The 19883-nt window shown below is 60.7% G+C and overlaps 3 protein-coding genes and 1 pseudogene across 4 annotated transcripts; 3 read left to right on the top strand and 1 right to left on the bottom strand.

The window, feature by feature from the left end:
• The first annotated feature begins 392 nt into the window (after positions 1-392).
• On the top strand, positions 393-4961 carry LOC121356683 (annotated as a pseudogene). Its single transcript, XR_005955608.1, has 5 exons — positions 393-410; positions 656-1134; positions 3217-3439; positions 3576-3724; positions 3908-4961. The product of XR_005955608.1 is annotated as a tubulin alpha-4A chain-like (transcript).
• A 1754-nt stretch (positions 4962-6715) lies between these two features.
• Positions 6716-10543, top strand: LOC121356789 (tubulin alpha-5 chain). The gene is made up of 4 exons (XM_041473574.1): positions 6716-6825; positions 8359-8581; positions 9130-9278; positions 9490-10543. The coding sequence occupies exons 1-4, from the start codon at positions 6823-6825 to the stop codon at positions 10459-10461; spliced, it is 1347 nt and encodes a 448-aa protein (XP_041329508.1). The 5' UTR covers positions 6716-6822; the 3' UTR covers positions 10462-10543.
• A 1091-nt stretch (positions 10544-11634) lies between these two features.
• Positions 11635-14117, bottom strand: STK16 (serine/threonine kinase 16). Its single transcript, XM_041473595.1, has 7 exons — positions 13988-14117; positions 13069-13288; positions 12863-12996; positions 12668-12788; positions 12498-12593; positions 12306-12427; positions 11635-12217 (listed from the first exon to the last, which is right to left on the bottom strand). Exons 1-7 carry the CDS (start codon positions 14071-14073, stop codon positions 12079-12081), a joined length of 918 nt encoding a protein of 305 aa, XP_041329529.1. The 5' UTR covers positions 14074-14117; the 3' UTR covers positions 11635-12078.
• A 59-nt stretch (positions 14118-14176) lies between these two features.
• On the top strand, positions 14177-19807 carry GLB1L (galactosidase beta 1 like). Its single transcript, XM_041473563.1, has 16 exons — positions 14177-14772; positions 15152-15324; positions 15662-15812; positions 16052-16112; positions 16375-16469; positions 16828-17008; positions 17097-17155; positions 17282-17403; positions 17581-17621; positions 17903-18021; positions 18135-18209; positions 18286-18375; positions 18507-18620; positions 18844-18975; positions 19297-19512; positions 19589-19807. The coding sequence occupies exons 1-16, from the start codon at positions 14527-14529 to the stop codon at positions 19805-19807; spliced, it is 2094 nt and encodes a 697-aa protein (XP_041329497.1). The 5' UTR covers positions 14177-14526.
• The last annotated feature ends 76 nt before the right edge of the window (positions 19808-19883 follow it).

Here is a 19883-nt window from a genome sequence, read left to right as displayed (position 1 = left end):
TTGCTTTCAGTCACTTCACTCACGCTCATCAGTGAAGGTGACACTTTCCAGGTGACTCAGGCACAAAGAAAGGCTATTGTGGGTGGATAATTTAGGTCCAGCTTTCAACTTTCAGATCAAGCTGAGAGATGACAGCACTTTTCAGTGAAAACTCATTAAGTCAGAGCGCTGAAGCAGAGGCAGGGCTGGTTCTGCACCACAGTGGATGCTTTGAGTATTTTGGAGGGGATAGGACACATTATTCATTGTAGTAAGGCCAGACATCAGTGAAGTCACTGTAGACTCCAATAAAACCCCTCCAAGGTGCTCCAAGCTCTCCCTACACCCTCACTATTCATTTCATACAGCTTTGTGAAATCAGATCAAACCAGTGAAGGTAATGCAGAGCCAGGATGGAGAAGCAGCCTTTGGCAGGCAGGGCTTTTCAACAACTGTTCTTGAGGGCCTTGACACAAAGGACAGGACTGAGTCTCCCTGCTTTTTTCTCAGTGATCTCCAAAGAGGTTAGGAAAGTTTGGGCTCATCTCTGGAGGGTGTTCTCCACCAGTGTGTCCTCCAGAAATTCTCCCAGGTGTTTTTCAAGAAGCCTTGGGTAGCTGGCAGAGACCTGGCTCACTGCTTGCTCAAGGATCACATCAGCACCTAAGCCCACTAGGAGGGAGGACCTGGGCCAAGCTCTTCCCTGGCTTTCCTGCTTCAGCCCCTGAAGTCTCTCCTGGTTAGTGCCTGGGCGGTGCCTTTCACCAGCAGGACACCAAGCTGGAAGGTGCCATCTCTGTTCTTCAGCAGAACGCCTCTGCCAAGACTGGCAAGCATAGCAGGAACAACGCTGATGCCCCACTGCCCTTTCCTCGAGGGGACCCCCGGGTCTCCCGTGCCCCACTCAGGGATGCTGCTCCCCGAATGCCCCAGCATGCAGCCCGCCAGGCAGCACAGCCCCATCTATGCAAATCTATGCAAATATGCGCAATGCACTCAAATCTATGAAGCGCTCGGGGCTGTCCCGGGCGGGGCGGCCCGCCCCGGAGCGCCGGTGCCGCCCCCGCTATAAGGCGGCGGCGGCGGGGCCGTCCCGGCGTGCGGAGCTGCGGCACTCCGGGGACAGGCAGGTCGTGCGGCAGCGGCGGCATCATGGTGAGTGCCAGCCCCGGCTGCTCTCTCCCTCCGGTGCTGCGAGGGCACCCCGGAGCGGGCTGGGCTCTCCGCGGCTTCCCGGGAGCCCAGAAATGCGGGCAGCCGGCCACGGGAGCGCCGGCTGTGCTCGCCCTGCCTTTGCCTGGCTTCAGCCTCTTCCTGAGCTGCTCCCTCCCCGGCTCTCAGCAGCCTCCCTTCTTTAAGCATCCCCTTGTACCCGTGGCAAGGAGGCCGCCAGCGAGCCGCCCGGCTGCCGAGACCCGGTGCTGGGGCGGACACGCCACGTCTCATCCCTCTCCCACTTTTAATAGTGTGGGTCCCTGCCCGTGTCCCGCGGTGCCACCCCCGGCTGCGGGAGTTTGTCCCGTCTGCCAGCCCCCCACGCTGCCGGCCCGCAGCTGAGCTCCGGCAGTAAGCTGTGGCTTCCTTCACCCACTGCCCTGCTCCAAGCGTGGGCATCACTGTGGGTGGGCTGCCAGGCTGCCCTGCCGCCGTGGTCCTGCGGCGATCTCTGGCTCGTGAGCTCTCCAGCTGCCCTGGAGAGCATCCCAGCCTCAAGGTTTCCCGGGCACCCTGCCTGCTGTCCCGCGGAGCCATGCTCCTAGCCCTTCCTGTGCCAGACTTTGCCGTGAAGAAGGCAGAGTCTGCTGGCTGGTGACCAACACTACTGCGTCCTGGTGCTGCTGGGCTCTGCCCAGCCTATTGTCAGTGCTGAGTCCCACAGAGCCAGTCCCGGCTGCTGCTTGTTGTTGGGATGGAGTGCAGTGAGCAGTATAACCCTCTGCCACCACCGAGCTGATTCACAAGGTCCTTTGGCAGGGAGGAGTCCTCTCTCATCTCCTCTTCCTTGAGGTGCTTGCATCTGTGCCAAGTGTTTCCTATGCCCTTCTGTAGAGGATCTTGGAAGACTTACCTCAGGTCTTAAGTCCTCAGGTCTTACCCTTGGCTTCTTGTGTTACACAACATTTATGGACTGCTGGGAGGGATAGGTGGGGTATTGCATTGCTCTTCTTGCACCTCAGCTTTGGGAAAGGTGAGGACATGGGCTTCTGCCTCTCACCATGGGTATCAAGGGCTTATTTTTTTGCCATCCCTCACTGTCAGTGCTGCCTCTGAAAAGCAGCACTGGAAGCACTTTAGATGCAGAGAGCCAGGACATGCTGCATCCTGTGCAACTTTGTGGGACAGCAGTCATTGCCCTGCTCCTGAGGGCAAAATGGCTGGTTCCACCAGCTTCCTGCCAGCTGACTCATAGTGGGGCACCATGGCTCTGGAAATTCTGATTTGGATGCTCCTCTGACTCAGTTGTGCCTGATGACACATCCAAATCCTTGGCAACAGCAGATCTAAGGCATGGAATACTTTCATTCTTACAAAAAAACTGCAGGCTCTGGGGTGCCACATCTGAAGGGAGTGAGGTTGTAGAGCCCACCTTCATCTGGCTTCTCCTGGGGGACCTGAGACTACCCTTGAAGCTGTGAGCTAGGAGACCCTCCCACCTCAGCCTTTCTGTTGACTTAAAAAATGCAGTGAATGCTTCCTCCTCCTCTAGAGCTAATTTAGGAAAGCTGAGTCTCAAAGCATGGCATCCATTCATGTTTGTAAATCCCCGCTCTTGCTGGGCACCCACCCTCAGTGCCCTCAGCTCCCAGTGTCCTGGTGGTGCTCTGCTATCTCAGCCTTCAGCTCTGCTGTTGGAATTGCAACAGGGGCTGTGCCAGATGCTGCTGGGCCTCAGCCCCCAAGCCAAATGTTTGGGCAGTGGAGAAGATGCTCACTGGATGCTATCCAGGGCTGTGGGTGAGGCCAGTTCAGGGGGTGGGTGGCCTGATATCCTGGACTCCTGCAGATGGGTCTCATCTCCTTGGGCCCCTGATATGGTCAGTGAAGTGATGAGAGGTAGAGCACTAGATATGGGAGAAAGCAGAAAAACTGAAATGGACACAGGGCACCCAGGCACGAGGGCAATGAGGCTTGCCCAAGCTGGCGAGGGCCAGAGCTGCCCTTCCAGGGCTGTGCACTTCCTGCAGTGAATGCATTTCTGGTTTCTGCTGGGATCTGACCCTGCCTCCCCCTCCCCAGCGCGAGTGCATCTCCGTCCACGTCGGCCAGGCCGGCGTCCAGATGGGCAACACCTGCTGGGAGCTGTACTGCCTGGAGCACGGCATCCAGCCCGACGGGCAGATGCCCAGCGACAAAACCATTGGCGGAGGGGACGACTCCTTCACCACCTTCTTCTGTGAGACTGGCGCTGGCAAGCACGTCCCACGGGCCATCTTCGTGGACCTGGAGCCCACCGTGATTGGTGAGTACACCCTAATGGGGCTCTGATAGTGGTCATTATTTTGGGCAACAACCTCCACTGCAGGACACTCCCAAGAGTGCTCCTGCTACCTTTCCCCAGATCCAGTTAGCAAATCTATTTTGCCACTCTCTCCTAGATGAGATTCGGGGAGGAGTCTACCGGCAGCTCTTCCACCCCGAACAGATGATCACTGGCAAAGAGGATGCTGCCAACAACTACGCCCGTGGGCACTACACCATCGGCAAAGAGATCATTGATCAAGTGCTGGACAGGATCCGTAAGCTGGTAAGTGACTGCAGAGAGGGGATGTGTCTCCCTGGACTGGGGTCCAGCATCATTCAGGGGGTGGGAGCATGTTGTGAGCTCTGCTGTGCCTTGCGAGGAATCTGCACCTACATAAACAAAACTCTGAAACTTCCCTCCAGCCAAGTCAGTGCTTGAGGGAACCTTACTTGTCTCTCTCCACAGGCTGACCAGTGCACAGGCCTCCAGGGATTCCTTGTATTTCGTAGTTTTGGAGGTGGCACTGGCTCTGGATTCACCTCCCTGTTGATGGAGCGACTCTCTGTTGATTACGGCAAGAAGTCCAAGCTGGAATTCTCCATCTACCCGGCACCACAAGTCTCCACTGCTGTGGTAGAGCCCTACAACTCCATTCTCACCACCCACAGTACATTGGAGCACTCGGACTGTGCTTTCATGGTGGACAACGAGGCCATCTACGACATCTGCCGCCGGAACCTGGACATCGAGCGCCCAACCTACACCAACTTGAACAGACTCATCAGCCAGGTTGTGTCATCCATCACGGCATCACTACGGTTTGATGGAGCCCTGAATGTGGATCTGACCGAGTTCCAGACCAACCTGGTGCCCTACCCTCGCATTCACTTCCCCCTGGCCACCTATGCCCCCGTGGTTTCTGCTGAGAGAGCTTACCATGAGCAGCTGTCTGTGTCAGAAATCACCAACTCCTGCTTTGAGCCGGCTAACCAGATGGTGAAGTGTGACCCTCGCCATGGCAAGTACATGGCCTGCTGCCTGCTGTACCGCGGGGACGTGGTGCCCAAGGACGTCAACGCCGCCATCGCCACCATCAAGACCAAACGCAGCATCCAGTTTGTGGACTGGTGCCCCACGGGCTTCAAGGTGGGCATCAACTACCAGCCGCCCACGGTGGTGCCGGGGGGGGACCTGGCCAAGGTGCAGCGCGCCGTCTGCATGCTGAGCAACACCACGGCCATCGCCGAGGCCTGGGCTCGCCTGGACCACAAGTTTGACCTGATGTACGCCAAGCGCGCCTTCGTGCACTGGTACGTGGGCGAGGGCATGGAGGAAGGGGAGTTCTCCGAGGCGCGGGAAGACATGGCCGCTCTGGAGAAGGATTACGAGGAAGTGGGCCTGGACTCCTACGAGGATGAAGAAGAGGGTGAGGAGTAGAGAAGCCTCCGCCAAAAAAGGACCACGCTCCTTCCCTGTGTTACCTGCAGAAACCCTTTGCAATAAACCGTTTCAGAGCCTCTGTGTGTCCCAGTATGCCCCCAGCTGTATTGGTTTCTTGCCAGGTCAGGTGTGTGGTGAGTGCTTCAGCCCTGCTGCTGGTGCTGCTATGCTTCCTCCCAGTGCTCTGCTCCAGCTCCCCGCTTAGGTAAGAGCCCCATAGCAGAGGGATAGGTCCAGGACACATGGCAGGCTCTACAAAGGTGCCGGAGCATGTCCACCAAAGGATCCGCAGGAGTGCTGCTGATGTGATAGGAGAAGTACCAAGTTTCGGCATGTGGTCCTCTGTCTGGGAGTACCTCTGCCCTCAGCCTGCCCTGCTCTGCCAGTGCTCTGCCTTCCCCCTGGGGCATGTGGCCCCACTCTACCTGGCCCAGATCATCTGCATTGTCCCCATTCTGAGTCCTCTCACTGCCCTGCCTCGTGGTAAGGATTCCCAGCATCAGCTCCTGGCTCCAGCTGCAAACTGGAGATTTCTGTTACCCATTATCCAGTGTGCTGTTTCCAGAGATTAATTTTCCCTGCTTACCACTAATGCTTCAGCTATATTGACCCACAGGGGCTGTCCTCCCCTGCCCTCCTCCTCCCAGCATGCACCCGTGTCAGCTGGAGGGGAGAGTGGGGGCCAGCCCTGGCCGCTGGAGCGCAGCCAGGCACTCATCCCTCTGCGCAACGCTGCTGGCACTGCGCTGCTTGCCTGTGACTGGAGTGCCAGGCTCAGACTGAGTGGTGCCTTCTGCTGCTATGCCAGGGCAGGAGTCACTGCCCCTTACTTCAGGTGCTGCTCTGATCCACTCCTTATGTTTTGTCTGATTCTGGGGGAAGGAGGGAATCTGCTCCTTCAGAGTCATTTCATTGCTGACATCTCCCTGTATCTTCACAGACATGACTGCCACCAGAAGGAGGTAGGAGTTGGATTGTGTCCTACAGCTTTTTCTAGAAGTTATCCTGGACCTCTGTCCTGGACAAGGGACCCAGTAGTGTCTCCTGGCATGCTGCTGAGCAGCAGAGACCCATTCATCCCCCCTGGCCAGGGAGGGGTGGCTGCATGACCCAAGGTCCTGGCATCAAAGACAGAGCCCTCTCCCTGCTCAGGCAGCATTCAAGTGATGGTCCAGGCATCCTCAGTAGCAGTATCAGCCCTGGCCTTGGCAGGGGTGGCTGCACTGGCCAGGGCTCAAACAGAGCTGCTGCTCTGAATGTAGTCACAAGTTATTAACAGCAAGCAGGCTGCAATGACCCTTTTTTGGCAGCCCAGATTTGTCATGCAGATCTGCAGCCTCACAGGGTTGTGCAGCACTGCCTGCCTGTCCCCACCGGGAGAGAAGGGCAAATGTTGGCTGGAGCCTCCCAGGGCATTGATGGCAAAGGGAGGTTTGAGGGACAAAGCGGGCTTCTGAATCTGATACGTGTCTCTATGGCGTTTCTCCTCCTTTCTCCAGTTCTAGAGGCCCAGGTAGACTCGGGGTCTCCCCACACCCTTGGGTGAGCTGGTAGCAGGACAGGTTAGGGATTGTTCCTCCTGCGCTGCCTCCGGTGCTGGTGTCTCAGCACTGCCCGTCACCCCTGAGAGCTGATCCCCAGGCCTCCTGCCGACAGCCTGCACCGATGCCCCTGCCTTCCTCCCGGCAGAGAAGGGGGAGCAGCTTCGGGCCCCGCACCTCGGGGCTCCTCCGCAGCCGAGCGGACCCCGCCGGGCTCCCGCGGCCCCCGAAGGGGGTACCCCCTCCCCGCATGCAAGTGTACCCAAATAAGGGGGCGTGGCGGCACCAAGCCCCTCCCACCTATAAGAGAGCGCTGCGGCGGGGATTGCAGCAGCCGCAGCTCCGCGCCGAGCCCCGCCGCACCGAGCCGCCGGGACAGCCCGCACCGCCCGCCGCAACATGGTGAGTGCGGGCCGGGAGGCGGGCACGGCGGCGGGGAGGGCTCCCGGCAGCCCCCCGGCAGTGCCCCCGCAGCACCGTGCCCGCTGGAGCCGTCGCGACGCGTCCCCTCCTTCCCCACGCCCGCCGCCACCGGCCCTGGGGCGCCTGTCCCCCTCCCGCCACCGCCGGCGCAGCGCGGGGGGGCGCTGGGGATAGCGGGGGTGACCTCGCCGCTGGGGAGCGGTGGCCGCGATGGACGGGGACAGCTGCCGAGGGTGGAGGCGCCCGCCGGGCACCGGGGGCCGGAGCGGGGCGTTCGGCGGGGCTCTGCCCGCGGCAGCGCTCGCCCCGGCGGGGTTGGCGGCGGGGAACGGGTGTGGGGGTCCCGTGCCTTCAGTGTCATCCCGCGGGCGTCTGGCAGCGGCGGAGCGGGCTGGGGACGGTCTCCGAGGCGGGCAGTGGCCGCTGCCCTCGCCCGGGGCTGGAGCTGTCTATATTTAGCGGCTCAGGAGTGGGCCGGGGCCGTGCCAGAAGGCGCAGCGCAGCGCTCTGCCCGCCGCAGCGCTGACCGGGCCCTGCCGGGGAACCTGCCCCCCTGCCCTCCCTTCCTCTCTGTGGCCGGGGCTGCTCTTGGCCCTCCCGCGGGAAGAAGGAGCCCTTGTCCTACCCGGGTGCTGGACCGGGGCACGGACCCCATCGCGGCTAAAAGCACTGTGCAGTTGGGAAATGCAGGAGTGAATTGCTCCAGGACCTCGAGGCTGAGTCGGGATGTCCTGCTCAGGGAGGCAGAGATACCAGGAGCAGTGAAACAGGGATGCTAGGACAGAGGTGGTGTGCCAGGGACAGCAGAGAAGGGATGCTGGAGTAGCGGAACAGGCCTGCACCTCCGGAATGGAGTGCATGAGGCACATCTCCAGCTCACAGCCTGCTCCTCATCACTTCTGCCGACACGGGTTTTGCAGCACAGGGTTGGGACTGGGTAGCCCAGGGAATCTGTGTTGCCTCAGAAACTGCTGGTCTTCATTGCCAGCCCTTAGCTGGCTGCCACCTACCACCCTTGCGTCCCCAAGGCCACTGACGCTGCAGTACTGCTTATCTGGCTCTGGCCCATCAGGCAGAGGGGTTTGCCCATGCTGATTGCCCCTCATGGGTTAAATGTGTGTACCTGTCAGCTCAGCTCCTCACTGGACTGCTGTTGCATGGGGAAGGGGCTGAGGCTGCCAGGGACCCTGGCAGAGTAGCTGGGCCAGGCTCTGCTCCCCTTACTGCTGGAGGACAGGCCCAGCCAGAGTCCATTGAGGGCAGGGGCTGAGGGATGCCAATGCTGGCTCTTGATCTGGCATGGTGCCTGTGCATGGCTGAGGGCAACGCCAGCTATGGGGAGCCCCTCAGGGTGATGCAGGAGGTCACCCAAAGGAAAATGTCCTCTCTGGGACCACTGACCAGAGCAGGTCCAGTGTGGGTGACTGTGTGGCACTGGCACCAGCCAGAGCCCTCCCTGGAGCAGGCAGGACAGAGCTGTGCCAGGATCTGACCCTGCCTCCCCCTCCCCAGCGCGAGTGCATCTCCGTCCACGTCGGCCAGGCCGGCGTCCAGATGGGCAACACCTGCTGGGAGCTGTACTGCCTGGAGCACGGCATCCAGCCCGACGGGCAGATGCCCAGCGACAAAACCATTGGCGGAGGGGACGACTCCTTCACCACCTTCTTCTGTGAGACTGGCGCTGGCAAGCACGTCCCACGGGCCATCTTCGTGGACCTGGAGCCCACCGTGATTGGTGAGTGCACCCTAATGGGGCTCTGATAGTGGTCATTATTTTGGGCAACAACCTCCACTGCAGGACGCTCCCTGGAGTTCACACAGCCTGAGGTGCCCCCAGGGGTATGTAGCAGGCAGCTGGTGCTCGTGGTCTTCTGACAATATCCTGCACTGTGTTCGACCCAGAGGGCCCTTTTTTTTTCCCCAGGAGAAACCACAAACGTGAGCACCTGCTTTTGTTCTTGAAGTGTCTTAGAGTCAGCGGTGCTTGTACCACATGTGCACAGAGAGAAACCAGCCCAACCGGCACGGCAGCTCCTGCTGGGCTGTGGGCAGGCAGCTCCTGAAGGGTGGGAGAAGCTGAGCTGCGCAGGAAGGTGGCAGCCACCTCCTCATGCCAGAGAAACCCGATGCTGGTGTTGGCTTTGCTGACGTGTGGGTCCTTGGCCATGCCACAGGCAGGCGGAGCCAAGGTGAGGGATGGCTGCTAGCACCCACGTGTCTGCTTGGCGGCCGGCTCAAACCAGCAGCCTCCCCTGGGCTCAACCTGCCCCTGTTCTCTCCTAGATGAGGTTCGGGGAGGAGTCTACCGGCAGCTCTTCCACCCCGAACAGATGATCACTGGCAAAGAGGATGCTGCCAACAACTACGCCCGTGGGCACTACACCATCGGCAAAGAGATCATTGATCAAGTGCTGGACAGGATCCGTAAGCTGGTAAGTGACTGCAGAGAGGGGATGTGTCTCCCTGGACTGGGGTCCAGCGTCCTGCTGCGGCTCACAGCACACTGCAAGCCATGCTGCACCCTGGGTGGGATATGCAGCTGACCAGGGCAGGGATACACCAGGTCCTGAAGGGACTTCTGCAAAGCCAGACTGCCACAAAGAAATGTATCTCAGAGTAATCTCTCCTCATCCCTCTCCACAGGCTGACCAGTGCACAGGCCTCCAGGGATTCCTGGTGTTTCACAGTTTTGGAGGTGGCACTGGCTCTGGATTCACCTCCCTGTTGATGGAGCGACTCTCTGTTGATTACGGCAAGAAGTCCAAGCTGGAATTCTCCATCTACCCGGCACCACAAGTCTCCACTGCTGTGGTAGAGCCCTACAACTCCATTCTCACCACCCACAGTACATTGGAGCACTCGGACTGTGCTTTCATGGTGGACAACGAGGCCATCTACGACATCTGCCGCCGGAACCTGGACATCGAGCGCCCAACCTACACCAACTTGAACAGACTCATCAGTCAGATTGTCTCATCCATTACAGCATCACTACGGTTTGATGGAGCCCTGAATGTGGATCTGACCGAGTTCCAGACCAACCTGGTGCCCTACCCTCGCATTCACTTCCCCCTGGCCACCTATGCCCCTGTCATCTCCGCAGAGAAGGCTTATCATGAGCAGCTGTCGGTAGCCGAAATCACCAACTCCTGCTTTGAGCCGGCTAACCAGATGGTGAAGTGTGACCCTCGCCATGGCAAGTACATGGCCTGCTGCCTGCTGTACCGTGGGGACGTGGTGCCCAAGGACGTCAACGCCGCCATCGCCACCATCAAGACCAAACGCAGCATCCAGTTTGTGGACTGGTGCCCCACGGGCTTCAAGGTGGGCATCAACTACCAGCCGCCCACGGTGGTGCCGGGGGGGGACCTGGCCAAGGTGCAGCGCGCCGTCTGCATGCTGAGCAACACCACGGCCATCGCCGAGGCCTGGGCTCGCCTGGACCACAAGTTTGACCTGATGTACGCCAAGCGCGCCTTCGTGCACTGGTACGTGGGCGAGGGCATGGAGGAAGGGGAGTTCTCCGAGGCGCGGGAAGACATGGCCGCTCTGGAGAAGGATTACGAGGAAGTGGGCCTGGACTCCTACGAGGATGAAGAAGAGGGTGAGGAGTAGAGAAGCCTCCGCCAAAAAAGGACCACGCTCCTTCCCTGTGTTACCTGCAGAAACCCTTTGCAATAAACCGTTTCAGAGCCTCTGTGTGTCCCAGTATGCCCCCAGCTGTATTGGTTTCTTGCCAGGTCAGGTGTGTGGTGAGTGCTTCAGCCCTGCTGCTGGTGCTGCTATGCTTCCTCCCAGTGCTCTGCTCCAGCTCCAGCTTGCTATCTGTGCAGGTAAGAGCCCTGGGGTCTAGTCCCTGGTGCCGTGGCACACATCCCACCCCACTCGTTACTCCAGCCAGGGGTGGGTACCGCTTCCTCATGTGATATATGGCCCCATGTTGTATCCTGGAGCTCAGGGGAGCAGATTTAGTGTGAGCAAGAAAAGAATGGCAACTTTTGGGTCTTCTCATTTGCGGCCAAGGGTAGGTGGGATTGCCAGAAAAGATAGTTATTGAAGCAGTGGGAGCAATCTGGCAGCCCTGCCCCTGTGGTCACCATACAGGGTAAGGAGTATGCCTGGCTCTGTGGTGCAGAGGGTGCACTCTGCAGTGGCACCCAGCATGGCACAAACCCCCGCGGCTGCTGTACTGCTGTGTGCAGTGAGAGGATTAAAGGAGGGGAATGCTCCCTGTCAAACTGCTTGTCTGCATCTCGTTTTTTACCTCCTCTCTGTGGGTAGCCCACCTGCTGGAGCCCCAGTGAGCCCCTCCAGCCAAGGGTCCCCCTTGGGCTGGGGGTGTCCTCTGCTGGGGTGGTTGTGGTGTCCCCATGCTCTGCATACCCCCACCAGAGCAGAGCTGCTGCTCCTGCCTCCCAAGGTCTGGCAGCTTCCCAGTGTGGGCATCTACCTCCCTCTTCATGGGCAGCAGAAAAGTTCTGCCTGTACCGCTGCCACTGCCTGCCTGCCTGTGCTGATCCCTGTCCTGCAGTGCCCAGCTCTGGAGGCTCTGAACAGCAGTGTCTGGCTCCAGCTGCAGTTGTGTTAGCTCCCAATAGGAGCATTCTGGGGCCAGGGATTAACTTTCCCTGCTTACTGCTAATGCTCTGGCTATGCTGCCCCGGCTGGCCTCCGCTGCCCTTTGCCTCCAGCAACGCTTGGCTGCCGAACCCAGACAGCGTGCCCTGCTCTTCCCATGCCCCGGCAGAACCCCTCCCTGCAGACAGGGACACAGCCACAGCTCTGCAAGAACATACTTTACTTCAAACACAAGGCAACATCAGTGCCAAGAGCAATGGCAGAGTGGGCACTCCCTCTGCCTCCCTCCAGCACAGCACCGGGATCCGGCCCGCAGCTCTGCTCCGGGCAGCAGCAACCTTCCTGGGGCACAGAGCTGCAGGGCTCCCATCCCCAGGAGGGGTCCCACAACATCCTCTTCTGCCACCCCCAGGGAAGGCAGCAGCTGGCAAGGGACCCATGTTTAGCAGCAGATCACATATCCACAGCTCAGGAGCACAGACCAAGGCCCAGGCAGCAGCATCCAGGGCACAGAACACTCCAAATCCAACACACCTCCAGGACAGAGCAGCAGCTCTCCCCCAGGGCATCAATCCCCTCTGCAACAGGTCTGCAGGGCAGCAGGGATTAGGGCAGCTGCTTTTCCCCTGGCGTCTCCACTGGAAGGGGATGGGCTCAGATCTGCGTGGTGTCCTGTCCCGGCGGTGCTGGCTGCAGCCCCTCCAGTTGGTGGAGGATTTCATTTATGCTGGGTCTCTCCTGGGGGTTCACTGTCATCATGGAGAAGAGCAGGCGCTGCAAGGCAGCCGAGTATCTGGAAGAAAGACAGCAAGGGGAGGACCCATGTGGTGCACAGGACAGGGGGCCACCCAGGAACGGGGTCACCCTCCCCAGCCCCTCACCTGGTTGTGGAGGGCAACGTGAGGGGGTTCTGAACCGCCAGAGCCACACTGTCACCCTTCTGGAAGATGGCATCATAGGGGCCCTCTCCAAACATCATGCAGTACAGCACACAGCCTAAGGACTGGAGCGAGGTGGGGTCAGTGCAGCCCAGCAGCAGCGGGATGGGGGAGGCCAGAGGGCTGGATCCTTACCCAGATATCTGTACGCTCATCTATCACGCACTGGCTCGGCACTGTGAAGAGCTCGGGGGCACGGTAGGAGATGGTGCAACGCTGGGCAGCCCAGTCCTGCTAAGAGGAGGATGGGGATGAAAGGACTGGAGCAGGGACAGGCTCATGGGGTGACATCCCAGGCCACCCACCTGCACAGCCATGGCCTCCCGAGAGCTGTTGACTTCGATGCGAGCTTGGTTCATGGAGCCCAAGTCCATCAGCACAGGCTGGTCATCCTCATCCAGCAGCACATTGGTGGGCTTGAGGTCCCTGTGGGGATGGACATCACTGAGTGCCCACTGGGGCCCCTGCCAATCTCCCCAGCCAGTGCTGCCAGCCCTCACCTGTGTGCATAGCCCTTGCTGTGGATGGCTTGCAGCCCACGGCAGATCCCATGGAGGATGAGGAGGATCCGCTGCTCTGGCATGAAGGTGCCTTTCTCCCGCAGTGCTTCCACCTCTCTCCAGAGGGTTCCCCCCTGGCAAACACAAGCAGCTGGTCACCACTGCTGCTCCTGGGGTGATGGAGCAGCCAGGAAAGCCCCTCTCACCTTCACATAGGGCAGCAGAAGCCAGGCTTCGTGCTTGGTGCCCTTCTCCACCATGCAGTGGGCCACCAGGCGCAGGATGTTGGGGTGGTCGAAGAGGCCGTGCATCTCCACCTCGTGCAGGGCGGCCTGGCGGTCCTCCTTGTCGTGGCACAGGATGCGCTTCAGGGCGTAGAAGCGCCCATCCCGCAGCCCCTCCACCAGGTCCACATAGCTGAAGCCCCTGCAAGGAGTCAAGAATAGCGTGGGTTGAGGGCTGTGACATCCATGCTGGGGCCCTGTGCCCAGTCTCATCTACAAGCACCCAGGGGAGGGGGACAGAGGGTGGCATGAAGTCCCCAGGTATGCACATCTTCCCATCTTGCAGGCATCTGTGAAGAACCCAAAGCATCACCTCTGTGTATGAAAAACCCCACTGGCTCAATCATCCCCACTGCCATGGCTCCAAGCACCCACTTCTGAGAATGACCAACCCTTCCCTGTCACTCAGCAGGAGAATCATCTATCATGCACAAGCACCCCCAATGCCGAAGCATCATCCCTCACCAAGTCTAAGTACTTCCCCAAGGTGACCTGAACTCAAGCATCTCCCCACCCTGCCCGAGCATCCCGTGCCTGAGTGTCACCCCATCCCCAAGCATGTCCGCATGCACAACCACCCTGAGCATCACCCCAATGCCAAATCATCTCCCGTGCACAAGCACCTCCATGCCCGAGCATGCCGCCACACCCAAGCCCTCCTTCTACAAGCACCCCCAGCCCGCGTACCTCCATGCCCGAGCATCCCCCACACACAGGCACGCCCAAGCATCCCCCCCACGCCCGAGCACTCCCTCGGCCCTCGGACCCCCCTTGCCCGAGCATCCCTCCCGGAGCTCGGGGCCGCCCGCCCGAGCCCCCCGCGCCCCAGCCCGCCGCGCACCCCTCTGCCAGGCGGTGGAGCAGGAGGTACCGCGCTCCCCCCAGGCTGACGGTGCCGCGGGAGCAGACGCACAGCGCCTGCCCCATCGCCCGTGCGCGTCATCGCCCGGTGCCGCGCGTCACCGCCGCGTCTCCGCCGCGTCACCCGGGGCGGGGCGGCGGCACCGCCTCCCGCTGCCCGCTGCCGGGATCTGCCCTCCCTGCGCCTGGCGGCTCGGCCTGTCCTGCAGCACCTCCCGGCACCCCTGTCACTAGCTCTGTCAGCAGCTCCAGCCCTCGGCCCGGGGACGTTTTCCTTCCCCTCATCCAGCAGCAGCAGCAGCAGCAACCCTCCGATCAGAGCTTTCCATCACCACCTCTGATGGAGCAAGCGGGCTGAATTCTATGGAGGGCTTCTGCCTGGTGGTGACACTTTCATGAGGCCCCTTGTCCCCTCACTTTGATTGTCACTCCCCACCGCACTGGGCACCAGAGGTGTGCCCGCCGGCCGGAGCTGGCTGTGCCGCCCGCATCCCCTGCTGGGTGGGCTTTGCGGGGCTGATGCGCGGCTGGCCAGACGTGGAGGGTCGGAGCCGCCACCCCTTTCCCGTGGTCCCGCCCCAGCTGTTCCAGCTGCCTGCGCTTGGAACCGGGAGAAGGAAGCTCTGGCCAAGATCCTTCCCGCACCACGTGGTGGCGGGGGCCACGTCCAGCCTCGTCCCGCGTCCCGGGCCTGCCGGGCACCCGGCGAGCATGGGACTGCCGGCTCTCGCCCTGCTGCTGGCAGCGGGGCTCCTGCACACGCAGGTTAGCAAACGAGGGTGCAAAGTCTGGGCGAAGCGCGCAGGACTGAGCTGGGAAGGAGCCTCCCGAATCTGCCTTCCCGATCCGTCTCCCTGCTCGGCGTGCTATAGCTCCCCTCTGCAGCAGCCCATTTCCTGCCACAATGTCCCAGCTTGCATTCCCAGCTCCTTCCCTGCCCTCGCAGCACCCACCCCAGTAGCACCGTCCCCACAAAGGCCACCAGCTCAGCCGCCGGGTGTTTGATTAGCGGGGAGGCTCAGCTCCCCGCTCCTGCTCTCCCAGGACAGTTCGGCCCCGTCAGTGCCTGTCCCGGGAAGCACGGGAGGGGGCGGCTGGGATCGGGGAGGTTCTGCAAGCCTCCAGCTCTTCCCTTTTCCTGCAGGCCTCCCCTTCGGCGCGCTCCTTCCAGCTGGATTACGAACACAACTGCTTCCGCAAGGATGGTGCCCCTTTCCGCTACATCTCGGGCAGCATCCACTACGCCCGCGTCCCGCGCCCTGCCTGGAGGGACCGGCTGCTCAAGATGTACATGAGCGGGCTCAGCACTGTGCAGGTGTAAGCCATGGCGACAGCCCTGGTGGTGCACAGCCCGCAGCCACCACGGGGTTTCTGGGATCAGTAGGAACAGAGACACGGATGTTGTCTGACCACGGGGAGCAAGCACCAACATTTGCACTTGGCTGTGACCCCCCCCCCCCCATCCCCAGGTCACCCCTGCTAGACACAAGCATGAGTGTGGGCTAGTTCCAGTCCAGCCCAACTTGCCATACTCAGCTCAGGCTGCAGGCCAACTCCCAGAAGCAGAGGGACCAGCTGGTGGGATGGTTCCCTGTCGTGCTGTCCTGTCATGGTGTCCTTAGCCCCTGCATGCTGATCTCCCCTCTCACCCCAGCTATGTCCCCTGGAACTACCATGAGACACTGCCAGGAGTTTATGACTTCTCTGGGAACCGGGATGTGGAAGCCTTCCTGGACCTGACAGCTGAGCTGGGACTTCTGGTGATCCTGCGGCCAGGGCCCTACATCTGTGCAGAGTGGGAGATGGTGAGGCTCCCAGCCTGGCACAGAGGGGTGACGGGTGGTCTGGGAAGGCACAGCAGGGTTGGCCCTTCTGGCTGCCGCGCTGACTCCAGTGCCGTGCCCGCTGTGCCCAGGCTGTTCCCAAAGGCCACAGGCCGTGCTGGTGCCAAGCACTAGCATTGCACGGCTCATTTCAGCAGTGTGCAAGCCCAGGCTGCTGAGCAGTTTCTGTGCCTCCCTCTCTGCCGTGTGTGTTTTTCCAGGGTGGCTTGCCTGCCTGGCTGCTGTGGAAACCAGACATCATCCTGCGCACTTCCCACCCTGGTGAGGATCAGCACAGGGCTCTGGCCACCATGTCCTTACAGCCTGGTGCTAGTCCTGGCATCGTCTCCACACACCTGCCAGCTCTGCCTCTGTGGTCTTTCCCATCATCTTCTCCATCCTTTGAGAGCCCCATAGTTTGTATTCCACTTCCCCATCTTGCTTGACCCTGCCCCATCTGCTGTGTCTTCCTCCTGGCAGGCTGGCTGCAGGTGGGCTGGGGTGGATGCTGCAGCCAGCCCCTGCCCTGCCTCTGTCCCTCCAGCCTACCTGGCAGCTGTGGACTCCTGGCTCCATGTCCTGCTGCCCAAGATCAAGCCACGCCTGTACCACCAGGGAGGGAATATCATCAGTGTGCAGGTAAGGTGCTGTGAGGCCCAGCCCTGTGCCCTGCTCTGAGTTGTCTTGGACGTGCCCCAAAAAGCCACCAGTATCCCCTACACAAAGACCTTACCCAGCAAAGCTCGGATAAATCCCTCCCAACTACTGGACCTAGATTTAAATCCAAGGACTGGGAATCTGAGGTACCACAGCTGTGGTTTGAGGGACAGAGCTGACGGAGCTGGAGCTCACGGTGGGACTGGAAGGTTGTGCTGAGGACTCCCCTGATGATGTCCAGAGGAAAGGGGGGAGGTTGGTGCTCATCCCAGTGGGCAGTGGAACCTGTCTGCAGCCCTGCCACGTGCATACTGCGTGCCAGTCCCTGCCCTGCTCACAGGTGGAAAATGAATATGGGAGCTACTACGCCTGTGACTATGGATACCTACGGCACCTGCTGGGCTCCTTTCGGGCGCTGCTGGGGGGCGAGGTGCTGCTCTTCACCACCGACAGCGCGCGAGCGGAGGAGCTGCGCTGTGGCACGCTGCAGAGGCTCTATGCCACCATTGACTTTGGGCCAGGTATCCCTGTGGGGGAGGAGGAGGAGGACACAGAGGATGTGGGTGCCTTCTCTGTCCTGCTCAAACCTCCCCCTCTGCACCTGCACAGGATCCAATGTGACGGAGGCATTTGGTGCCCAGCGCCGCGTGGAACCGAAGGGGCCCCTGGTGAGCTTGGCATGGATGCTGTGGGGGAATGACCCACAGCGGCTTTGGGGAGGCAGAGGCGCCAGGCAGTGAGGCAAGGAGGGGCGCTGGCTCCAGGCTGCAGGTGACAGTGTCTTTGTCCTCCAGGTAAACTCTGAGTACTACACAGGTTGGCTGGACTACTGGGGCGAGGCACATGCCAGCACCAGCGCGGCGTGGGTGGCCCGGGGGCTGGAGGACATGCTGCAGCTGGGAGCCAGCATCAACATGCAAGTAGTCAGCTGGCAGAGGGCACAGCCACCAGGGGAGTGGGCATCACCTCTTGCCTTCATCCCACTGGGATCAGGCCAGCAGGGACTGTGGGTGCTGGAGGGAAGGGGCAGTACCTGGTGAGCCCCTGCTGGGTCTGTGGGGTTGCTGACCAGGCTCTCTGGGGTGTGTCATAGGTACATGTTCCATGGAGGGACGAATTTTGCCTACTGGAGTGGTGAGTAGAGCCTTGCTCTAGGGAGAGGGGGGGCACGCTGCAGGGCTGGGGGGCTTTCCTCGGCCATCCCTGAGAAACCTGCTTCAGGCTCTTGTTCTGTCCCATGGGGCAGGTTGACACATAGCCAAGGGCCCTTGAACCCAAGCTTGTCTCCTCCTGGGGACTCCTTTCGTGCCTGTGCAGGGGCTCACAGTTCTGGGTCATGCCCCCACATGGCACTGCAGCCAGCCTGGGGCTGGGTTCCATGCCCTGGGCTGTGCCAGAGCCCCTTCTTTGTCCAGGTGCTGACTACAAGGGCCAGTACAAACCAGTGACCACCAGCTATGACTATGATGCCCCCCTCTCGGAGGCAGGAGACCCCACTGAGAAGCTGTTTGCCATTCGCACGGTCATCAGCAAGGTAACGAACCTGGCAGGAATAAGGGGACAGTACTGGGCACTGCTGCTTGTGTACCAGCAGGGCAAGGGACATCTCCCTGCTTGCCATGGGGCAGCTGACAGTCTGCTGTTCAGTTCCAGCCCGTGCCAGCTGGTCCGATGCCACCTGCCACCCCCAAGTATGCCTATGGCCGGGTGGCCCTGCGGAAGGTGAGTTCCTGTCCTGAAGGCTGTACTGCCCCAGCGTGGCACTGCTCAACTGCCCAGCACCCATCCCTCTCTGCAGTATGCTGACCTCCTGGATGTCTTGGATGTGCTGTGCCCCTCTGGGCCCATCCAGAGCCAGTTCCCTCTCACCTTTGAGGCCCTAAAGCAGGTGAGAGGCTGGGTGTAGTGGTGGACGCTGAGGAGACGCTCCTGTCTGCCTGACCCTGGCTCTGGGGCAGAGGAGCAGAGCTCACTTCAGGCTCCATTTCCCTTCCTGTGCCACTGCACTGTGTCCTGCAGGTCCATGGCTTTGTGGTGTACCACACACAGCTGCCCTGGGATGTCCCAGACCCAGCCACCCTGGGTGCTGCTCCCCACAGCATCTGTGACCGTGGCTATGTGATGCTGCAGAAGGTGAGGCTATGGGAGCACACCAGTCCCTGGGACAGGGCTCTAGAGGGCTGTGGGACCTGCTGGCAGTGGGGCTGTGCCATCTGAGGGTCTTGGGGACAGCCAGGGTGCCAAAAGCCATGCTGAGCCTTTGCAGGGTGGCTCTTGGGCCCAAATTTGCCTCCTCTGGGGGCAGAGAGCAGCCCTGGCTCTGGCAGGCTGGCAGCAGGATGCTGTGTGCCTGCAGGAGTACCAGGGAACGCTGGAGCGGGACGGGCAGACAACACTGCATGTCACAGGCAGGGCAGGGGACACCCTGGACATACTCATGGAGAACATGGGCAGGATCAGCTTCGGGGCCAACACCAGTGACTTCAAGGTAAGGGAAGAGGGCCCTGAGGCTCCAGAGGGGATGGCCTGGCAACCCATGTGACCAAACACTCTCTCTACTGCCACCTGAGACAGAGTCCAGCCTTGGAGGGGCTAATCCCAGTCCTGCTCCCTGGTTCATCTCAAACCTGCCAGGACAGGGCTCAGAGACTAGCACCCCTCTCCCACTTATGCTGCCACAGCTGCCAGGGCCCTTCACTCCTTAGAGGGGATCCCATCCCACCTTCACTGCTGCCTGGGGGACATGCCCTGGGGTTGCCAGTGTCCTGGTAGATACTGCTCCTTTATTGCCCCTCCTGTTCCATCTCAGGGCTTGCTGGGAAACCTCTCATTGAACTCCAGGCCTCTCAGCAACTGGCTGATCTATCCCCTGGCCATAGACACTGCAGTCCAACAGGGCTGGCCCCACGCTGCTCTGCCAAAATCAAGCAGTGGGGGCCGAATGGGGCCAGCCTTCTACACTGGAACCTTTGAGACACCTGACATTGCCTGGGACACCTTCGTGAAGTTCCCAGGTTGGAGCAAGGTAAGGCAGTGCATAACTGGGAAAGGGGTAAGAGTGGACCAGGACACAGCTCAGTCCCATCTCCGTCATCTTCCAGGGACTGCTGTGGATAAATGGCTTCAACTTGGGCCGGTACTGGAGCTGCCGTGGGCCCCAGCAGACGCTCTTTGTGCCTGGCTCGGTGCTGCACGCTGGCCGCCCCAACAACATCACAGTGCTGGAGCTAGAAGGGGCACCTCCCGCTCCTCTCGTGCTCTTCCTTGACCGACCCCTTTACAACAGGACCCTTGGCTGCAGCACCACGGCCACAGAGTAAACACTGCTGGGCATTGGCCTTGCCTCTCACTGGGGCTGGGGAGATGGCGGGGGGCTGATGAAGAACAGGGGCTAAG

The sequence above is a fragment of the Pyrgilauda ruficollis genome, unplaced genomic scaffold (genome assembly GCF_017590135.1).
Source record: "Pyrgilauda ruficollis isolate IOZ18807 unplaced genomic scaffold, ASM1759013v1 scaffold3, whole genome shotgun sequence".
Lineage (NCBI taxonomy): Eukaryota > Metazoa > Chordata > Aves > Passeriformes > Passeridae > Pyrgilauda > Pyrgilauda ruficollis.
Note: the sequence above shows the minus strand (reverse complement) of the source record. Positions and strands in the feature narration are given on the sequence as shown.

What these genes read in the sequence shown, in the direction of transcription:
- LOC121356789 (XM_041473574.1), top strand. An exon ending in CCTGGAGCCCACCGTGATTG is followed by an intron (nt 8,582 to 9,129) that starts GTGAGTGCACCC and finishes GTTCTCTCCTAG; the next exon opens with ATGAGGTTCGGGGAGGAGTC. An exon ending in TGGACAGGATCCGTAAGCTG is followed by an intron (nt 9,279 to 9,489) that starts GTAAGTGACTGC and finishes CCCTCTCCACAG; the next exon opens with GCTGACCAGTGCACAGGCCT.
- STK16 (XM_041473595.1), bottom strand. Translation starts at nt 14,073, where the DNA reads ATGGGGCAGGCGCTGTGCGTCTGCTCCCGCGGCACCGTCAGCCTGGGG. An exon ending in CTCCACCGCCTGGCAGAGGG is followed by an intron (nt 13,289 to 13,987) that starts GTGCGCGGCGGG and finishes GACTCCTTGCAG; the next exon opens with GGGCTTCAGCTATGTGGACC. An exon ending in GGGAGGCCATGGCTGTGCAG is followed by an intron (nt 12,594 to 12,667) that starts GTGGGTGGCCTG and finishes TCCTCTTAGCAG; the next exon opens with GACTGGGCTGCCCAGCGTTG.
- GLB1L (XM_041473563.1), top strand. Translation starts at nt 14,527, where the DNA reads ATGCGCGGCTGGCCAGACGTGGAGGGTCGGAGCCGCCACCCCTTTCCC. An exon ending in CTGGGAGCCAGCATCAACAT is followed by an intron (nt 17,404 to 17,580) that starts GCAAGTAGTCAG and finishes GGTGTGTCATAG; the next exon opens with GTACATGTTCCATGGAGGGA. An exon ending in GAATTTTGCCTACTGGAGTG is followed by an intron (nt 17,622 to 17,902) that starts GTGAGTAGAGCC and finishes TTCTTTGTCCAG; the next exon opens with GTGCTGACTACAAGGGCCAG.